The sequence below is a fragment of the Callorhinchus milii genome, unplaced genomic scaffold (genome assembly GCF_018977255.1).
Source record: "Callorhinchus milii isolate IMCB2004 unplaced genomic scaffold, IMCB_Cmil_1.0 Scaffold3, whole genome shotgun sequence".
In the NCBI taxonomy this organism is placed as follows: domain Eukaryota; kingdom Metazoa; phylum Chordata; class Chondrichthyes; order Chimaeriformes; family Callorhinchidae; genus Callorhinchus; species Callorhinchus milii.
In genome coordinates this window covers 26,982,904-27,003,378 of record NW_024704744.1, presented here as the reverse complement: position 1 = coordinate 27,003,378, position 20,475 = coordinate 26,982,904, and the positions used below count along the sequence as shown (strand labels likewise).

At 42.8% G+C, this 20,475-nt stretch overlaps 1 protein-coding gene across 2 annotated transcripts in view; it reads left to right on the top strand.

The window, feature by feature from the left end:
• The first annotated feature begins 568 nt into the window (after positions 1–568).
• The window catches only part of si:dkey-71h2.2 (low density lipoprotein receptor adapter protein 1-B), a 97,866-nt gene continuing 77,959 nt past the window's right edge, over positions 569–20,475 (top strand). Inside the window, exon 1 of one of the 2 annotated variants that reach the window (XM_007903262.2) lies at positions 569–843. In XM_007903262.2, the coding sequence (XP_007901453.1) occupies positions 759–843 (85 nt within the window). In that variant the 5' untranslated portion in view covers positions 569–758. The remainder of the gene's footprint in view (positions 844–20,475) is intronic. The other variant, XM_007903259.2, reaches the window with a different exon arrangement.

The following is a 20,475-nucleotide window of genomic DNA, read 5'->3' as shown; positions in this document are numbered from 1 at the left end:
CACCCTAAAGTTTTGTTCTGGGTTTACGCTTTCAAACTTATTTAAAAATGTTATACATATAAGGTCCGCTCTGAGACATCTTGTCTCGAGACTGAAGAGCCTTAGCTTGTCTACCTGTTGCCCATCAAAAAGTCTTAAGCATGCTATGTATTAAGCGCTCTGGGGCATCACCTTGCGTGAGGGGTGCTGTATAAAATGCAAGTTGTTGCATTTGGTCACTTTTACTCCAGGTGTGTGATGGTTACCTTCCTGCAATACTCCTGGGAAGTTTCTGATCAAGATACCAAACGGGAAGCCTGGGATACTTCTCCTGCTTCGGGTAAAACAGATGCATCCCCGTTATTGCTCGCGAAATGGTCAATGCGGGACAATGTGCTGTGCTCCACGTGCCTTTCCCTGGTGGAGCTGAGCTGCTCCAGGCTGCTGCCTGGCACCGGGTGTCGCTGCTCTGCTCTGGACCGTGCAGTTGCCTGGCACTGGGTGTAGCTGCTCTGCTCTGGACCGTGCAGTTGCCTGGCACTGGGTGGAGCTGCTCCGCTCTGATCTGCTCCGTGCAGTTGCCTGGCACTGGGTGGAGTGGATGCCGAGCTGCTGCCGGGCTCTCCCTGTCTCTTTGACACGCACCGTCTCGACCGAGGGAGCGCGGGGCGAAGGGGTGTGGGGGGGGTGTGGGGGGCAGAGGCTCTGCTCTCCAGCCTCCAGCACCGAAACCCCCCCCCCCACACACCCACCCCCGGACCGTGCACTTGCCAACAACTATGGACGCTTTGAAGTCGGCCGGGAGGGCGCTGATCCGGAGCCCCAGCATTGCCAGGCAGAGCTGGGGCATCGCCAGGCACCACAGTAAGTTTCATTTGCTGCAGAAATCCCTGACACTTTTTTGGACGATCGAGAAGGGAAAGTCTCTCTCAGGTACTGCTGCTGCTGCTGCAGTGAGAGGCTGTGGCTGGTGGGGCTGACTCAGGGCACTTGCAGCCAGTGCCCAGGCTGAGGGCTGCAGGTCTGGGGGTGGGGGGTGGGGGGTGGGGGGTCTTCAGCTGCACAATGTTTAATTGCAAATTGCATTTCAATGTCTGATTTCCCTGGTTATTGTGCATCTCTCAGGCCTTTGTCCCACACTATCAGCTCAGCAGCTTTCCCTGGGTCCCCGAGCCCGTCTTGTTTGACTGCCAGACTTTGCCTCCCTCTGCTTTTTTAACCATCGTTTTGAAAGTCCTTGTAAAAGTGCTTTTTTTTCTTAAAACAAACACACACACACACACACTAGGAAGGAAATGTGCTGCGGTTGCGCATGAACCCCCTCTCAAGGAATAGTTTGTACTTGGCTCGGTTTTTTTTTGTGTGCGACTCTTCCCGTTGCAGACACGGTTGACTGGCTGATCAGTTGCTCTCTGCTGTTCAGATGGTCAGTATTAGATGTTACATGTCGCGGTGTTGGATTCACTATTGTGGAGGAAGTCATGTATTTCAACGCGGTTGCATTTGGCGGTCACGGATCTTTTGTTACGGTTGTACTTACCTGTTCCGGTGGGTGTTATCGATCCCCGAGCACCATTTGAAAAGAGAAGGGAGTTACTTCCAGAGTCCTGCCCAACAATCCCCTAAATAGAATCGGTCACTCCATGGCTGCTTGTGAGACATTGCTGCATGCTGTGAAATTAGCTCCATTCACCTACAAAATAATAATAATCCTTGCATTTGGTATAGGGCCTTATCACGTCTTTGAGACGTCTCAAAGAGCGTCACAGAATATAGTGTAAAGTGGATTGACTGTGTATTTTGTGGGTAAAATGCATACACAGTTACTACACTTTACAGTATAATCCTGTGACGCACTTTGAAATGGCCACCTGACATGAAACTTGCCATATCAAATACAAGGATTATTATTAAGATCTAATGTTGAACTTTTTGTTTGTTTTTTGAGGTGTGGTTCTTGGAATGATTTGTCATTGTTTCCAGCAGGAGAATGAACCAGAGCTGGAAACAGGACTTGTATCCCGATGTAAAATGGCTCTGTCAAGGGCTTGAGGAGAACTATGCGTATGTTCAAAGAGCATTCCTAACCAAGGCAAACTGGTTGGATTTTGAGTACTTTGAGATGGCTTACATCCTACAGATATGAAAGGTGCTATACAAATGTAAACTATCGCCTATACTCATCTCCTCTTTCTACCCTCTTCTTTCTTGCTCAGTGTCCGACTTCATCATTGTAAAATGCTCTGAGTTGTTATCCTATAATAATAATAATCCTTGCAATTGATATAGCGCCTTATCTCGTCATTGAGATGCCTTAAAGCACGACATAGGAATTTAGTGTGAACTGTAGTTACTGGGTATCTGTTGGCGAAGGGCTATTGCATGAAGGATGCTCTATAAATGCAAATTGTTGTTGCAATATTCTTAAAGAACTGGGAGTGCAAACAACTATTAATTATTTGCATTACATCCTGGATTTATATTGTGTCAATGCATTGAATTTCTAAAACTACTGCTTGAGAGAATGGAATCAGATTGGTAAGTATTAAAACCTGTTGTAAAATGCCCTATTAACATTGATTTTACAAGAAAATAGTGTTGAATTGGCACAAACTACATTAGAAAAGCCTTATAGATTAGTGGCTTAATGGAATAGGCTTAATGGCCTTTTTAGACTGCGATTTAGACTCTGCTTTAGGTAGAAACTATCCTTTCTACCCCACATCTGTGTCATGGCTCGCTCTGCTTCCCCACCTCCGCAACATCGGCCGGCTCTGCCATTGTCTGAAAGCCGCTGAAACCCTCACACACACATTCATGACATCCAGGCTCGACTATGCAAACTCCCTGCTGTCGGCCTCCCCAACTCATCACTCCATAGGCTGCAGATCATCCAGAACTCTGCAGCCAATGTTCTCTCCCAAACCAGGCTCCTTGACCCTATCACCCTTAGGAGTCCTGCAGCTCAGTGGTTAGAGCGCTCACCTCGCAAGCGAGAAACCTGGTTCAATTCCCGGCAGGGCGAAGCCTTGGGCCAGTTTCCTTACTCCACACGCTTAATAATAATCCTCAAGAAAAAATAAATAAAATTAGTCACTTCAAATCCATGACTGTTTGTGGGATACTGCTGTGTGCAACTGGTTGCCACACTTCTCCCGCAAATATACAGTCAATTCACTTTACAGTATATTCACATCTAGCAGAGATGAAAAGCACTATATCAAATGCAAGGAGTATTATTATTATTATCCTCACCCGACTCCACTGGCTTCCCATCACGCAGAGGATACAGTTCATGATCCTGGTCCTCACCTTCAAAGCCCTCCATGGCCTTGCTCCCCACTACCTCAGTGATCTCCTAATCCCCTACCAACCTGCCCACTCCCTCGGCTCAGTGAGCTCCGGCCTGCTTCATGTCCTCCACCTCGCCCGCCCCACCATTGGCAGTCGGGCCTTTAGCCACTCTGCCTCACCCACTGGAACTCCATCCTGCAGTCCCTCTGCCTCCTTCAAGCCCCATCTCAAGATCCTCCTCTTCGATCGTGCCTTCGATCACCCTCCTTCACCCTGTCCTCCACTCTCCCCGATCCCGACCCCCAGCTCGGGTCCGAAACACTGAGTGTCCAAAACCTTGGGACATTCTCCCGACAGGAAAGGTGCTGTACAAATGTCATTTTGGTGTACTTGCTTTATGGTTTTGTAGAATAATTTCAGATATTCTTAGCAACTGTAATTTTTCATAAGTACAACTGTATGTATTTTGTGAGTGTTGTGTGTGGATACTATTTTTTAAGCATAAGAGTTGCAAGTAGTTGGAGATTGTAATCTGTAGCAGTTCATCTGAGAGACAGTGAACCAGTGAAGGGCATGTTGTATTTCTGTATCAAATTACAACAGAATGATTCACTGTTTCTTTTAAAGATGTGTTGGTTCAATTGTTGATTTCTATCTTTTAACAGAGCAATTTCTTTTCAAATTGTTTTGTGAAATAAATAGGTTGTTTTGAAAACTTAAAAAATCTCACTATGGGGCAACCTGATAGATAAGAGTTGCAGATTACAGACCAGGAGCTGCCAGTCCATATTTAGTGTCTCAGCAGGGGCTACATGCAGAGGCTAAAATGGTCTCAGACTTCCAGGGTTTGAGAGGGGAAAATTCGCCAAAGTGGCTCTTGTGCCCCCTGTACTGTTTGTGTACGTGGGTGGCAGTTGTGTGGATAGTGCTCAGGCTTGGCCGTAATGCCCTCGATATTTGAGTGTCTTGCTGACATTCTCAGCCAAGGGTTACATGTGAACAATTGTCACTTTGGGCAGGGTACCAGAGGGCAACCAGCATTTGTGAGACTGCACCTCAGCAAGAGGATGGGCCAGACCAGGAGTGGAGAGGGGGAAAATTACACCTGCAGAAAAACATTAGAAACATTTTTTTTTAATTTAAAGAAGTAAGAGAATTAAAGTTCCAGGCTCCTTTTCTATCAGGAAACTATCTAAAGTAAGACAGAAAAGATTGGGTTTAGGTTTAGATTAGATTTGACTGGACAGTATCTAAAGTAACTATGTTTTACCTATCGCAAAGCTTCTCTTGAGCTATTAAGATTGATATAAACATTAATGTCACTGAAGTATTATTCTGTTACTCTGCTCCAATCAATGTCACACTCAATCTGGGAGCATTCCATGGGGTTTCCTTGAATAATGGTGAATTGCCTTTAGGAGATGTTTTATGTCAGGACATTGATTCATATCATTGTTTTCTAAGTACAGCCGGTCCAAATTTCTGCTTAAAAAAACAGTGCCTTAAAAGCTCATTGGTGGTTTACATAATCACTCAATAAATTTGAAAGGATTGTTTTAATATTATTAAAGAGTTGGTTGTGCTGTTGACTGTTTAATAGCATTAAAAAAATCTGATAGTGCAGTTGAGAAGATATCAACCCTTGGGGAGAATGATTGGAAGTGGGAAATATAAATCCAGCTTCCTGCACTTAATTGCTCCAATGCTGGAAGCAAAGTTGAGTAAATCAGGTAATCACTCTAATAAGGGGGAATGATTGGTGCTCTATTTGTATTCCAGCCACTATCTAATGGTGTGCAGAGACAGATTGAGATCTGCTGCCTTATCTTAACTCAAATGGTGGGGAGAATGGAAAAGCAGACATTTATAGGGAAGAAATTCCACCTGGGTCTAGGTTTACAATAATAATCAAAATACTGACATTTGAAATGATTATTATGTTGAACATTTTAAAAAAACGGTTTTCTTGCCATGGTTTCTTAAACAAAATCCTGATGTGAGGGAGTTATAAGATACATGTGTAGGAAATAGAATGCTCACCGAAGATATTTGACAATTGTGACAGATTAATGCAGGGTGGTTCATATGAAATGCAGGATGTGTTCGGTTTCAATGCACTGATGCATTCCAAATCTGTCTCGGAAAAATATTGTCAGTGTACAATTTGCCAGCTGAATTGCACCTGACTGCCTCTGCCAAAATAATGCCCATTGTGCTATATTCAGCACTGTTTCACTCGGCAAATATTCACAGTGATTCAACATTCACTTGAAACTCAAAGTTACAGAAAATGTATAATTCTTTCCAAAGTAGACTTCTACTGCTATTTATTTGATATACAAAAAGACGCGTTTACAACAGTGGAGTTGTATTTATAGTATTAATTCCATTGATATAAAAATATGAATTTTTGAATGAAAAGTATGGTATAGAAAATCCTAAATCACATTGTGAAACAACAATTTGTTTCAATTAAATCAGTGGGTGTCCAGCTTCCCCAATGGCTCAGTTATTAAAAGGCACTGCTGAGTGTGAAATTGAGCCAGATGGACCAGAAAGTCCAGGTTTGAAACCTGAGTTTGTGCTGATTTCAGCCAAAGTTGGGGAGGACAATAACAACAACAAATTGCATTTATATAGCACCTTCCACATCAAGAAGGATGTCCCAAGGCGCTGTCAGTAGGGTCTCTGCCATTGGCTTCAGCACCTCTGGGTAAAAGAGAGATAGAATCAGACCAGGTGGAGAATTACAAATGATTTGTCCAGAATTCCTTTGGATATGTAGAAGTGATTCACCTTGCACGTTCTGAGAAACAAGATGAAGTAGCTAATTGATCAAAGCAGACGTATGATGTTCCACTTCACTTATAAAAGTTTACTCTATTACTTAACGCTCCGAGATGCTGAAGGGCACTGCACAAATACGATTTGTTGTTACTGAAACCCATGGCAGAGCCCCTTGCCCCCACCCCCATACCACTGACCTCCTCCTCCATCTTGGCTGAGATCAGCTACCTCAGCCCAGACCAGGATCAAACCCATGACATCATGGCTCATATGGTAAATGAAGTAAAGATAAAGCTGAAAGCCCAACCCACACTGCAATGACATGCTGCAGGCACACTGTATATCGTGCAGAGTTTGCTGAAGAGATTAATGATTCACAGTCACTCATTTACAGTTTAACCAGAGGTTTGTTAACCAACTGTACTGGAGTCTCTTATTTTGATTACTAAATATAGCTGTCTTTTTTGCCATGCTTTTGTAATTGGATTCCAATTATAAAGACGCAGCAAAGATTACTATTTATAAACCAGTCATCATTCAAAGCATGCTTTCTCAGCTTTTTTTTACACCAGAGATAGGTTCAATTTCTTCTTACTATGTGGCAAAGCATTAATAAATGAGTATCAGGTTATTTAGGGCAAATAACTCTCTGGAAACGGCAGAGCCAAGAGGTTATCGCACTTGTACTCAGACCTGTCTGAGAAACACTGATTTAGAGAATACAGAGAGGAAGGTTCAGTGGATGTTCAATACTTAATGTTAGCCCTATAGAATTTGACTGAAACAGGAGCTGTCCTCTCAGCTGAAAGGAAAATATGTTGAGAGACTGCATTTCTTTTGCCCTATATTACCAATAATTTGGTTTCTTTTGTTAAAAATCTTGCATTGCATTTTCAGAATCTTATGTGCCAACTCATAATTAAAATAGGGAATACATTTTTAGATTCAAACTTGATACCCCTGTCCCAGAATGTCAAATGACCCAATTAGCCTTAATTTGGAAACAGAAACATCTTTCATTGCCAGACATGGCAATTTCCCTTCCTCACATCCATTCCCAGGGTTGTCAAACCTTTGTTTAGATCTTCTCCCTCAGTCTTTCCAGTCTGCCTTCCTTTTGCTCAAATACAAGTTACTCCACTACAGTAAACCGTGTGAAGAAATTTTTTGAGACACCTCGATGGCATGATTCGGTGCTACAATAAAACTGCCATCTGATCGGTATAAATTGTATAATCGCCTAGGTCATACACAAGTCCGATTGAAGAGTTTATATTCTATGCAAGTTTGGCATAACTCATATTTTGCATAATATTAAATATTTGGTCACAAGTGATATGACTTATGTAAGGTTTACTATATATCAAATGCAAGGATTGTTATTATTGTTATATAATAACAATGTTCCCATCCCACGGTCCCTTTGCCTCGCTTCCTCTCTTGCCTCCTTCAAGGCTGGTCTCAAGACCCTTCTCTTCGATCGTGCCTTTGGTCTCCCTCCCACCGCTCTGCCTTAATAATAATAATAATAATCCTTGCATTTGATATAGCGCTTTTCACGTCGGGAGGACGTCCCAAAGCGCTTCACAGAACACACTGTAAAGTGAATTGACTGTATATTTGTGGGTGACCGCGGCAGCCAATTGTCTTCCCTCACCCCTACACCCCCCTCCCCCATGCTTGGGCCCCGACATCTGACTGTTCAACATTCTGGGACGTCCTCCCGACGTGAAAGGCGCTCTATAAATGTAATTTTGTTGTTGTTGTTGTTACGATATGCCTTACTCCCAAACACGCCTGGAATGGGTGGGATTCTTTCAGTCCTCTCTGAATGCCTTGGCTTACCCTGCCTCTTGTTTCCTGAAAATGCAACTCTCCCCCTGTTCTTAGCTGCAGACAACCATGAGCGTGTGACAGTCTTCTCCTCTTAGTGCAGCTTCCACTGATTCCCAACCCATCAACCACATTGCAGTACACCTTAGTGCTACCCACTCTAAGCAATGGGAGTGAAGCAAGTGAGAGGACTCTGAACTTTATGCATTACGTATGTCTTTACTGAAATGAAAGATCTGTGCATGGTGAAGGGGAAGGAGAATTGTAAATTATATTGCTGCAATTGGCCATCTTGGGCCAGAAATTGTTGTGAATGCGGCTGAGTGGCAGACTTGTTACACTCATCCACAAATGTTCTGGAGCACAGCTCGGCAGGCCTGGGTGGCCTGAGAATGATGTTCACCTTTTAGGTTTAATATAATGAGCTCCAAATTTTGTACGAAATGTGGACTCTGTGAAAGTGGCTTTAATGAAATTAGTTCTGGCATTGGCAGGGTCTGCCTTGCTGAAAAATGCCATAAGTCAATTGCATTTTTGATCTTTGAGGTAAAGGTAACTGAAATGCTCCTGTTGCTAGGATTCCTCACTTAAAACAGAGCCGGAAACACATGGACACTCCCTGATCTAGATTGCTGAACAATACTAACAGTCCTGGTCAAAGTGACAAATGACATTCTGTCCATCTGCGACCAGGGCTCCCTTTGCCTCCTCGTCCTCCTTGACCTCTCTGCTGCCTTCGACACCGTTGACCACTCTATCCTCATCCACCGCCTCTCCTCTCACCTCAACCTTCATGGCTCCATCCTTGACTGGTCCCCTCCTCTTCAATATCTACATGCTCCCTCTTGGTGACGTCATCCGCAAACATGGGGTCAACTTCCACATGTATGTGGATGACACCCAACTGTACCTCTCTGCCTCCACCCTTGACTCCAGGACCATTGCTGTCCTGACAGAATGTCTGTTAGACATCAAGTCCTGGATGAGAGCTAACTTTCTTCAATTGAAAGTCAACAAGACCGAGGCTCTCCTGATTGGCTCCCGTCAGTGCCTCCATAATTCAGGCGCTGACAGCATCACCATCCATGGTTGCACACTCCACCTTGCTAAGCCAGTCCAGAACCTTGGGGTCTTGTTTGACCCTCAATTATCCTTTCTTGCCCACATCTGTGCCATGACCCGCTCTGCCTTCCCCCACCTCCTCAACATCGCACAATTCCGCCAATGTCTCACACCGGAAGCCGCCGAAACCCGCATACACGCTTTCATTACATCAAGGCTTGACTATGCAAACTCCTTGCTTGTCGGCCTCCCCAACTCCTCTCTCCATAGGTTGCAGATCATCCAGACCACACCAAGCTCCATCCTGCTCGCTTCCTCCACTCAGCGGGCTCCGGCCTGCTTCACATACCCCTCCTCGCTTGCCCCACTATTGGCGGGCGTGCTTTCTACCGCTCTGCCCCCACCTTCTGAAACTCCATCCCACAGTCCCTCTGCCTCGCCCCCTCCCTTGCCTCCTTCAAGACCTGTAATTTTGTTGTTGCTGTTGTTGTAGACAGTGGATTTACCCAGAAAACCATCAAAGGCTCATTGCCGTTCTATTTTTACAATACAGAACCCTGAATTATAACCGCAGAGATCCATTTCTGTCCCTCACCTCGGTACCAGCTTAGGTCAATTTCTAGTTACAGGATAAGTCTGTGCTAGACATCAAGAAAATTGAAAAAGCAGACACTTTAAATTAAATTCAACAAATCTTCTATTTGAGCATTTCGAAAAAGAATCAATCCTATTTTCTTTCTGGTTCCACTCAGTTTGGTAAATACTAATGCTATCACTAAAAACACTGTGATCTTGTAGCTGATCTTGGAGATGGCCTTCCTTCTATTCCTCCCCTCCTCCCATGCTCGGTGTCAGGCACTGACCCTGTGAAATGAGCTGTTATATTACGTGAGAGGCACGATATAAATATTTGTTGTGTTGATGTGAATCAAGTGTTACAGCATTTTGTGGCACTGGGCTACATTTATTCTCTTTGACCGTGCCTTCAGTCACCCTCTTATCCCTACCCTCCCTGCCCTCCACCTCTCCTGATCCCAACCCTCAGCTCAGGTCCAAATCCCTGACTGTCCAGCGCCTTGGGACGTCCTCTTGACATGAAAGGCGCTGTATAAATGTAATTTGTTGTTTATTGTTGTTGTTTATTCAGTGTACATGTATGCTAGTCTTTGAAATGAGAGTTTCTGCATAAATTCTTTGCAGGAAGGTTACTCACCTATGGTGGGGAGAATCGGGCGGGATACAGCGGTGGAAGATTGTCTTGGCAGCTGGGGGGGAGATAGCAGCACAGATTTGCAGAGATGAGGGAAAGCTGAGTGGGTGGAAAACCTAGTTTTAGAATTTGAAGGACAATTGGGAGTCGAACAAGACTCTGAGGTTCTGATTCCCTCCATATGGCTATGAATTGTATGAAATTTGAAGTTGCCTTGCTTGTTTCCCTTTTTCTTGCTCTAATCATAATAATAATAATAATCCTTGCATTTGATATAGTGCCTTATCACGGTTTCTAGACATCTCAAATTGCTTCACAGAATATACTGCAAACAACAACAAGATTAGATTTGTATAAGTGAATTGACCGTATATTTTGTGGGTGAAACACGGTAGCCAATTGCGCACAGCAGTGTCCCACAAACAGTCGTGGATTGAGTGACCAAGTTGTTAATATTTTTATTTGAAGGAACTACTATATCTAATCCAATCATGAATTAGATGTGGTGGTGAGATAATGCAAAAAGTTCTGTGTGCACACTCCACGTACACTACAAGCAATATATGTGTAATAGTGAGCCCTTACTCAATACAATTTAAAATGTTAGCCTGCAAGATCTGTTTTGAGAAAATGTAACCCTCCAAATCTCATCAGTACCAATCTTATTCAGAATTGCTGCTTGAAAATTGCGTCAAATAAGAAATAGCTTTTGCTGTTGCTCAGATCTTGCCCCTTTATCGACCTGTCCGCTCCCTCCGCTCAACAGGCTCCGGCCTGCCTCATTTCCCCCGCCCAGCCCGCCTCCTTCAGGGCACGCCTCAAGATCCTCCTCTTCAACCATACCTTTGGCCACTCTCTCTGCCCTCCACCCTCACTGATCCCAACCCCCTCCCCCCGCTCGGGTCCTAATTCCTGACTGTTCAGTGCCTTGGGACTTACTCCTGATGTGAAAGACATCCAAATGTATTGTAGTGTATCTAAAACTATTAGAATAACACGGAAATATTGTGTTCTACATTTTCCATTCGATGGTTGAAGTGATGAACATGCACTTTGTACAATTGGATCTTGTGCTGGTTTCATCCCAAATGTTCAGTATAGGTAGGATTTCTGTATTGGTGTAACATAAATACACTATGTCTGGTTCCTTGGTTTGACACCAGTCAGTAATCTGGTGACATAGAGGTTACTAAATATAAAATTGTTCAATGTCACAGCGCTGACAAGTATTAAAATTAGTTACATAGGATTGTGTCGGATCAAAGACCATTGTGGTCCATTTGGATATTTCCTTCATAAGAAAACAAAATACACTGTCGCACCTCTCATACCCCTCAAAAGATTTCTTTACCAAATCTAATTTCCTCGTATCTGAGTCTAACACCTCCCGAGGCAATCTGTTTCATATACTGAATTCATCACTTTTTGTGCAAAGTAAATCCAAACTGTCTGCTCACCTGTTATCTTCTGAGCTTGAGTTTGTGCCTCTCTTGTAGAGTTTGTGTCTGTTAAACGTAGCATTACTGTGCTTTGGTCCAATTAAGCTTTAATTTAAAGATACCATTAGAATTGTGATTACACAGTAAAATGCCTCTGAGCATTCTGGAGTAGAAATTCCATCTGGGTCTAGATTTACTGTATTTTATGTAACATTTCAGTGTCCAGAACGTGTCAGATTCTTAACTACAGCCTTAATTTTGAAGCCTTTTTAGAGTTAATCAGTTGAACAACTACAGAAAATCAACTTCAAAGTTAAGACTGCATTCAACAATTTACAAAATTTCAGACGTTCTAAACTGCTACGTTAATAATCAATTTAGACCCAGGCGGCATTTTTACTCCATCTCTTTCCAGTATAAACATAGCCTCTCCTGATAACTCCTGTGCCTAATTCCAACTATCAATCTCGTTGCCCTTCACTATATTCTCTCCAATGTCAAGGTGTCCCCTCTGTAATAGAATGTCGACAATTGCATGCCGTGCCGCAGGTGGGATAGGACCAATGCCCTGTACAATTTCAGTTTTAGTTTCTGTTATTTGTGTCCTCTTTTAGCAATGTCCTAGTCCTATAATATATGGTTTATTCTTTTTATTGTTGGACATGCTGTGCTGATGCAATCTAATGACTAGTAATCCTGAATTGCTCTCCTGTTTTGGGGGTGAAAATTGCATTAAATTTCCTCCACAATCTTGCCCCACTCTATCCCTGTGACCTTCTGCAACCCTATTGCCCTGACCGCTCCCTCCACTCAATGAACACCAGCCTGCTTTGTGTCATCTGCCCAACACCACCATTGGTAGGAAACCTTTTAGCCATCCTGCTCTGCTCCCTGAATTCCTCCATCTCACTTTTTCCCTCAACACCTTAAAAGCCCGTCTTAAAGACCTTTCTTTTCAACGATGCTTTTAATCACATTTTCCCCCATCCTTACTCTGCTCCCCCCTTATCCCCAGCTCCAGAACTCAGTCGGTTCTGTGAATTGCTTTGAGACATCCTCCTGACATGAAAGTTGTATATATAAATGTAGAATTATCGCTGTTGGGATGTGTTGTATTAATTCAGAATAAATACGATTGAGACAGCTGATGATAAGATTCCAAGGGTGCGGCACTCCCTGTCTGTGTGACAATGATTAGGGTTGACCCTGCCCATGGGATCATTTGACTTTTGGACTGTGGAGTGCGGCATTTAGAATGTCAGCTCACGGTATAACAGCGTATCTCAACAAAGCAAGTGAGTAGCAATAGTACAAGGTTTGTGGGCTTAAATTTCATTTCGCATTACACATAGCATCTTTAACAATGTTAGCTCCTGATGGGATTTCCTCATTATAATCAAACAACACCAAAGATGCTCTGTGTAGCACTGACCAGAATGTCAGCCCACTGGAACTAATTTGAATTGTTTATAAGTTTTGACTCATAACTAGGGAATCCAGCGGATAACTGGACCACCCTCTGGAATACAGCTCAGGCACTTAGCCAATCTCTTGCCAGGTGCTGATTTCACCAAATTTAACTGAGATTGGTGCCCAAGTAGAGTTCCAGCGAGCTGGCCTGAGACATCACTTCCTTCAGCTTTTTATGAATCCTGTTACTACTCTTATGTCCAATTGTTAAATCTAAGTAGAATGTTATACGTGAAGTTTGATACCATTGATACCACAGAATGCTTAGAGGGACTCATTAAGAAGGAGTTGCCTTGGTTACCGTACTAATAATGAAAGCCTCAAACAAAAACTGCATAATTAAGTGATTGAAAGGCAGTAATCCTACAAGGGTGACCTCAGATAACAGAAGGTGTAAACTATTAACATTCCCATGATTTAAGGCATCTATAATTCATGAAAAGATTGCAAATTCGTAACCTTTGCCTGGTATCCATTCTCTATTTCTGGAGTGATTATGTGTCATAGAGTAGTGTCTGGTACACGCTGCTCACTTTATTGGAGAAAATCAGCTTGAGCATCTGTTGATTAATCTTCATGTCAAGACTGCTTAGGATGCGGTCTTTGGGCAATTGTGTGCACATATGTGTTTGCCTGTGGGTGTCAGCTTCGCTCCTTGGCAGAACTCTGAGTCAGAAGGTTATGGGTTCAAGCCTCATGTCGGGTCTTGGAATTACATTGCACGAATACAGTGCTGAGAGTATGCGGCATTGTTGGAGGTGTCATCTTTCAGATAAGATGTTAAACTGAGGTCCCATTTGCCTGTTCAGATGTAAACTAAAGATTCCATAGCACAATTCGAAAAAAGAAAAGAAAGAAGTTTCTCCCGGTGTCCTGGCCAACAGCCGTGCTGGTGAAATGATTCACTTCATGGCTGTTTGTGGAATATTGCTGTGCGCATTCTACAAAATATACAACCACTGCTCTATGCAATAAAATCCTGTGAAGAGCTTTGAGATGTCCTGGTATGAAAAGTGCTACATCAAGTGCAAAGATATGTTTGTATGTGTAGTTGTGTGTGTGTGTGTGTGTGTGTGTAAAGGGAATTAAAAGGACAAAGGAGTTAAGAGTTCGAAGAGAAGTTCAGGCTAAATTACGCAAACTGTGGCTCCTGGAGTTTATCGATTTTGCAAGTTCTATTTGGGGCTGATTTTTGGAGGATTCAATCATGCAGTCATAAATTTGCATCATAAAGTTTGCTGAAGCGTGAACTCTTGGATCCTACTACAGCAAAATCCTTTCTTCGTAAATGTTACATGTGTCACTTGTAAATTTTATTCAGGAAAGATTGAATTGCTCACTGAAGTTACTCCTGTTTGAACTGTGTGAATACTTAGCTTCACTGTCAACAAGGTGACTTCAATCTTGTTAGCATTGTGGATTTGCACATACAACCCATCATTTTTTAAATAACTGCCCTATTGTTGAAAGTAATGTAATTGGGGCAAATAAAGCCTTTACTGGTGATGGTAATAGAAATGGGATTAACCTTTTCCAATATTGGTTTTAAATTGTGCTCCTATTCATTTACCATACTGTTTATTGTATCTGTCAATTGTAGATCCCCTTTACTTCAGAGATTGCCTTAAATCACAACTTTAAATCTGGATTCTGCCAGGTTTTTATGTCTCATTTCCACATTTTTTTTTGTTCAGCCTGGTGTCTGACATATGTGGAAACCCATCACCATGCTTAAGAAACTGAGAATTCCATGAATCCCACCTACACATGGAAATTCCAGCGATAAAATAATCCTTGCATTTGATATAGCGCTTTTCACATCTGCTAGACGTCTGAAAGCGCTTCACAGAATACACTGTAAAGTGAATTGACTGTATATTTGTGGGCGAAACAAATAGATTGTTGGAATAGAATGTACACTCTCCCAGGAGGGAAGCATCTGCTTACCCAATTCCGGAAAGTTTTATGAGCAGATTGGCAAGAGCCATGGTTTGGGGATCCCAGAGTGTTCATCGGGGTACTACTGGAGTCTAACCAGCGAAAACTGCATAGTTTGCCATTGATATTGTTGTCTGGCAAGCTTTCCCGATAACTCAGTTTCACATCAGGTGATATTTTCTTTAGATTTGTAAATTTGTATTATATAGCATATAAATGATAATCCTGTGTTTAACATATAGTACCTAATCACATCAAAAGGTCTCAGAGAACTCCCAACAAGTTTTCTGTGTAGGGATTGCGTATTTGTAAACAATTGAAATACCCTTACCAACGGCCATGAAGAGATTGATCTTTCTTCACTGGGAGGATTATTGGCCAGGATACTGGGCGAAACTCAACGAAAACAACAACTTGCAGTTATATAATGCCCCTCACGCAGAGTAGCATTTCAGAGTGCTACCAGTGGCAGAGACGACACCGAGCTGGAGGGAGGGGGAGTTGACCGTAGGCACGGTCGAAAAGGAAGGTCTTCAGGTGTGACCTGAAGATGGGGAAGGAATGGGCAAGGCGGAGAGATAGAGAAAGAGTGTTCCAGAGTTTCGGGGTGTAGTGGCTGAAAGCACTGCCACCAATGGTGGAACGGAGGGCACGAGGGACATGCAGAAGGCCGGAGCCAGGGTGAGGGGAGGGAAGGGAGGGAGCGAGGAAGGGGTAGAGAGTCGAGAGGGGACCTAAAGGCATGGTCAAAGAGAATGGTCTTGAGACCAGCCTTGAAGGAGGAAAGGGAGGAGGCAAGGCGAAGGTACTGGGGATAGAGTTCCAGAGCCTCGGGGCTGAGAGGCTGAAGGCCTGGCCACTGATGATAGGGTGGTTGGGGCGGAGGATGTGGAGCAGACTGGAGCCAGAGGAACGGAGGGTACGGGCAGGTAGGTAGGGGATAGTAGGTCAGAGAGGTAGGAAGGAGCAAGGCCGTGAATGGCCTTGTAGGTGAGGATGAGAATCTTGAAATCGATCCTCTGGGTGATGGAGAGCCAGTGGAGGCAAGCGAGGGTGGGAGTGATGTGGTCCCGAAGCCTGATGCGGGACAGTACACGAGCTGCAGAGTTCTGAATGACCTGCAGCTTGTGGAGGGAGGTGCCGGGAAGGCCAGCGAGGAGAGAGTTCCCATAGTCCAGCTTTGAGGTGATAAAAGCAGGTCGGAGAGGTAGGGAGGTGCCAGGGCATGAAGGGATTTGAAAAGGAGTGTGACAATCCTGAAATCAATTGGTTCGGTGACAGTGGAGCCTGGCTAGAACTGGTGAGATAGGGATATGAGGTATATGTTCTCAATGACCCAATAGGTAGAGGTATTGCCTTGTGCAGTATTAAGCCATGGAGACCAGATAGACATTTGCTCAATTCTTGGCCTGTTCTTCAGTTTGCAGAAATTGTCGTTTTACTAAAACCTGTATCAATAATGAAACTGTGTGCTGTGTTCAGTATTTTTTTGTACCTAGATATAGAGCCGAATAAGCCAGTGGAGGTTTGCATGTCCCAGTAGGTTTAGTTTGATTCAGTTCTAGCTGACAGCTGCACTGTTTTTAGAATTAAAATTATGGAAATTACAGGCTCTTGACTGTAGGGTATGGCCAAGGTTCTATAATCTTACTCTTATCTATAAAAACTTTGCAAAGTTTCTTGGTTCTTCGGGACTTACCACTGAGCCATGCTGTGTGCCAACTTGGCTTAGTGGTAGCACTATTGCCCTTGAGTCAGAAGGTTGTGGCTTTGAGCCCTAAGTCAGGACTTGAACTCATATAGTCCAAACTGACACAGTGCTGGGGTGTGTTGAATTGTTGGAGGTGGGGTCATCCTTTGGATGAGATGTTAAATTGAGGTCCCATCTGCAGTTGAGGTGGATGCTAAAGATCCCATGGCACTACTCAAAAAAAGAAGGCCATTTCCCCAGGATACTGGAGAAGAAATGAATTGGTCATTCATTTGGTCATCGTGTGAAGCGCTTTGGGACCTTCCCCAACGTGAAAGTCGCTATACCAAATTCAAGGATTGTTCGTATCATATGTGCTCTTCACCACTCCACACCTCCCATCTCAGGTGAGTCTGCACTTGTGATTGGCCTTAAAATCAATTATCTTAAATATCAATTTTAAATTTAAATGGTACCTTCTGTATTTTTATATGAAACTTTTATTTTCAATTTGTTTCTGTATTTCTCTAAATCGTGTGTCTACTTGGCTCAGCTGGTAGCACTCTCGCTTCTGTGTCAGAAGGTTGAGGATCCAAGCCTCATGTTGGGACTTGGACCTCATATAGTCTATGCTGACATTTCATTGTAGTCCTGGGGCAGTGCTGCATTGTTGGAGCACTTCATCTGTCAGACGAGATGTTAAACTGAAGTCCCGTCTGCTTGTTCAGGTGGAAGTCAAAAGATCTCATGGCACTATTTGAAAAGAAAAGGGAGTTTCTCCCAGTGTGCTAGCCAAAAAATTCCATTAAAGCTAAGCAATGGTTTCATGGCTGTGTGTGGGACAATTGGTTGCTGTGATTGTCCACAAAATACACAGTTGAAGTCACTCCACCAAGTGAAGCACTTTGAGATGGCCTGCCAACAGGAAAGGTGCTATATCAAATGTATGGATTATTTTATTGTTAAATCATACATGCAATAAAAAGAATTCTGCAGCAGATTCTGATAAGAGCTGCTCTTGAACTTTGACCTGTCCCTTCTGTATATTTCCAGGTTTTCTGTTTATTTTAAAGGGGAGAGTTATTTGCCTGAGGATTATACAGATTATACTGATAAATGGATCAAGTTACATTGACCTATGTAGCAGTGAGGGTTTTTGTAATATTCAGGATAGTAGCGGAATACAAATTTGCTGCAATCTTATCAACAGTTCAATTTATGACATGTTTGTGTCCGCAAAGCCTTACAACTATATCTATCAAAATCAGACCCTTTAATCTTCTGCAAAATATCTTTCTGAAAAGCCTCCCATTGTATTTAAATGTTGGATATTATTAAGTGGGAGATTAGTTTGCATCAGAAATTTCTGGCATGCATACCAAACATTCTTGAAAACAATGGCCCTTTTAATTTATGGCTCAAACTTGAGTGCACAGGCGCCCGAACAATGGGAGCTCCTTCATTGTGAAGGCAGAGTGCCTGCCTGAAGTTATTTTAACTCCTGGCATGAGACTTTAACATGCAATATGCCCCTGAGGGGAGAGTGCCACCAACTGAACCAAATCGGCGCCAGATGTCAATGTATATTTTTAATTCACAGTATTTGACGATACATTTTGTGCCATTGGAAATGCCATTGAGCTATCGGAGTTCTGTAGCTCAGTGGTTAGAGCACTCAACAACAACTAGAACTTGGATTTATATAGCGCCCTCCACGCTGGACGGTGTCTCAGAGTGGTTCACAATAACAGATCCCGGGGCCGAGCCAGGGGCAGGGGGAAGAAGGTGACCAAAGGCGCGGTCGAAAAGAAAGGTCTTTAGCCAAAAGGTCTTTTGCCTTGCAAATGAGACACTCGGGTTCAATTCCAGGCAGGGCAAAACCTTGGGCAAGTTTCCTTACTCCATACGTCTAATAATAATCCCTCTAAAAAACAAAAACAATAATAAATTGGTCATTTTCAATCCACGACTGTTTATGGGACACTGATGTGCACAATTGGCTGCCGCGTTTTGCCCACAAGTATACAGTCAATTCACCTTACAGCATATTCTGTGAAGCGCTTTGAGACGTCTAGAAGGCATGAAAAGCGCTATATCAAATGCAAGGATTATTATATTATTATTATTATCCCAAAGCCAAATGGCATTGGGCAATGCCAAACTAGAGAGAGAACCATAGAGAATGAATGCAGTAAGACTTATTATTTGAAGCATAAGCTTAACAACAAGGTGCTATATTTTTGATCCTCTTTTCACAGTATTTATAATATTCCATTTAGTATAGCATCTTATCATGTCATCCAGCTGTCTCAGAGCATTTCACAGGTTAGGCTGTAAAGTGGATTGACTGTGTATTTTGTGAAACATCAGTTGCGCACAGCAATGTCCTACAAACAGGCATGGAGTTGATTGAACAATTTTATTTGGGGATTTGTTGGCCAGGACACCGAGAGGAAATCTCTTCTATTTCCGAATAGAGCCATGGGATCTTTAACGTCCACCTAATCAGGTAGATGGAACCTTGGTTTAACATCTCATCCAAGGACAGCTCTTCCCAAAATGACCCCACCCCCCAGCACTGTATTGGAGTGTCAATTTAGATTATGTGATTCCAAGTCCCGACTTGGGGTTTGAATTCACAACCTTCTGACTCAGAGGCAAGAGTGCTACCACAGAGCCAGGGTGACACACACTTATTTATTAATCATGCAATCCTACTTTGATTCAATAGAAGACTAACTGGAATAAAGTGATTCTTTCAGCTATCCTGTGAATTATAAAAGTTAATTGTTCTTATTCTAGAAATGTAATAATACAAAATACTAATCCTCACATTTGGTATAGCACTTTTCACATTGTCAAAGCATCTCAAAGAGCTTCACAGAATGGTACTGTAAAGTGTGGTGAATTTGTAATTGTAGGCAAACATAAAAGTGTATAATATACGGGATTTTCTGGGAAATTTCTAGGGATTTTTGCTCTAAATTTGTAGGTCTTTGATTCCCAAGCTCACAAAGTGGTTAACACTGTAATGCAGGCAATTTAATTTAGAAAATGGAACAAATGGAACATTTTCTATTATCTTTCGGAGTGACCACTTCTGCTGATCTTTTAGACAGTCTTTCGAAAATTAGTGTCAGCACATACCATGTAATTCAGAACAATCTGAATCATGTCAGGCTTGCATAGCTAACTGCCTTCATAAGTAACAGGCGACTGCTTTGCCAGGCAGGGTCAGAAGATACAGAGAATGAAGCCCTTGACGTCTATTCAACCCCCTCCAAAAGCAAATGCTCTGTTAGTCACTTGACTGACAGTATGAACATGGTGATACAAAGAATAATGACTTCTTTGTATTGCAAATTGTAGTCGGTTTGGTTCTCTAACTTGTTTTATCCTGTAGTCGCCCATGTGTGGCTTTCATGCCAGTGATTAAAGCTTACTTTTGTCCCTTGTGTACTTCTGTGCTGTACAAACACTCTTGTCAATGAAAACATTTTGTATAAGAACTTGTATCTTTATAGCATTGTATCATCAAAATGTCTCAAAGCACTTCACAAGTGATTACAGTACTGTGAAGTTCTTTTCATGACAGACTAACTTGGAGTCAATCATGACAACTACTTGCTTCAGTAAGATCTTGTGAATACCAAGAGGTGAATGATCAATCAATCAATCGATCGATCGATCGATTGGAGAAACTTCCTTTTAAAATAATCTCATGGGATCTTTAGCGTCCATCCAAACAGGCAGACAGGACCTCAGTTTAACTG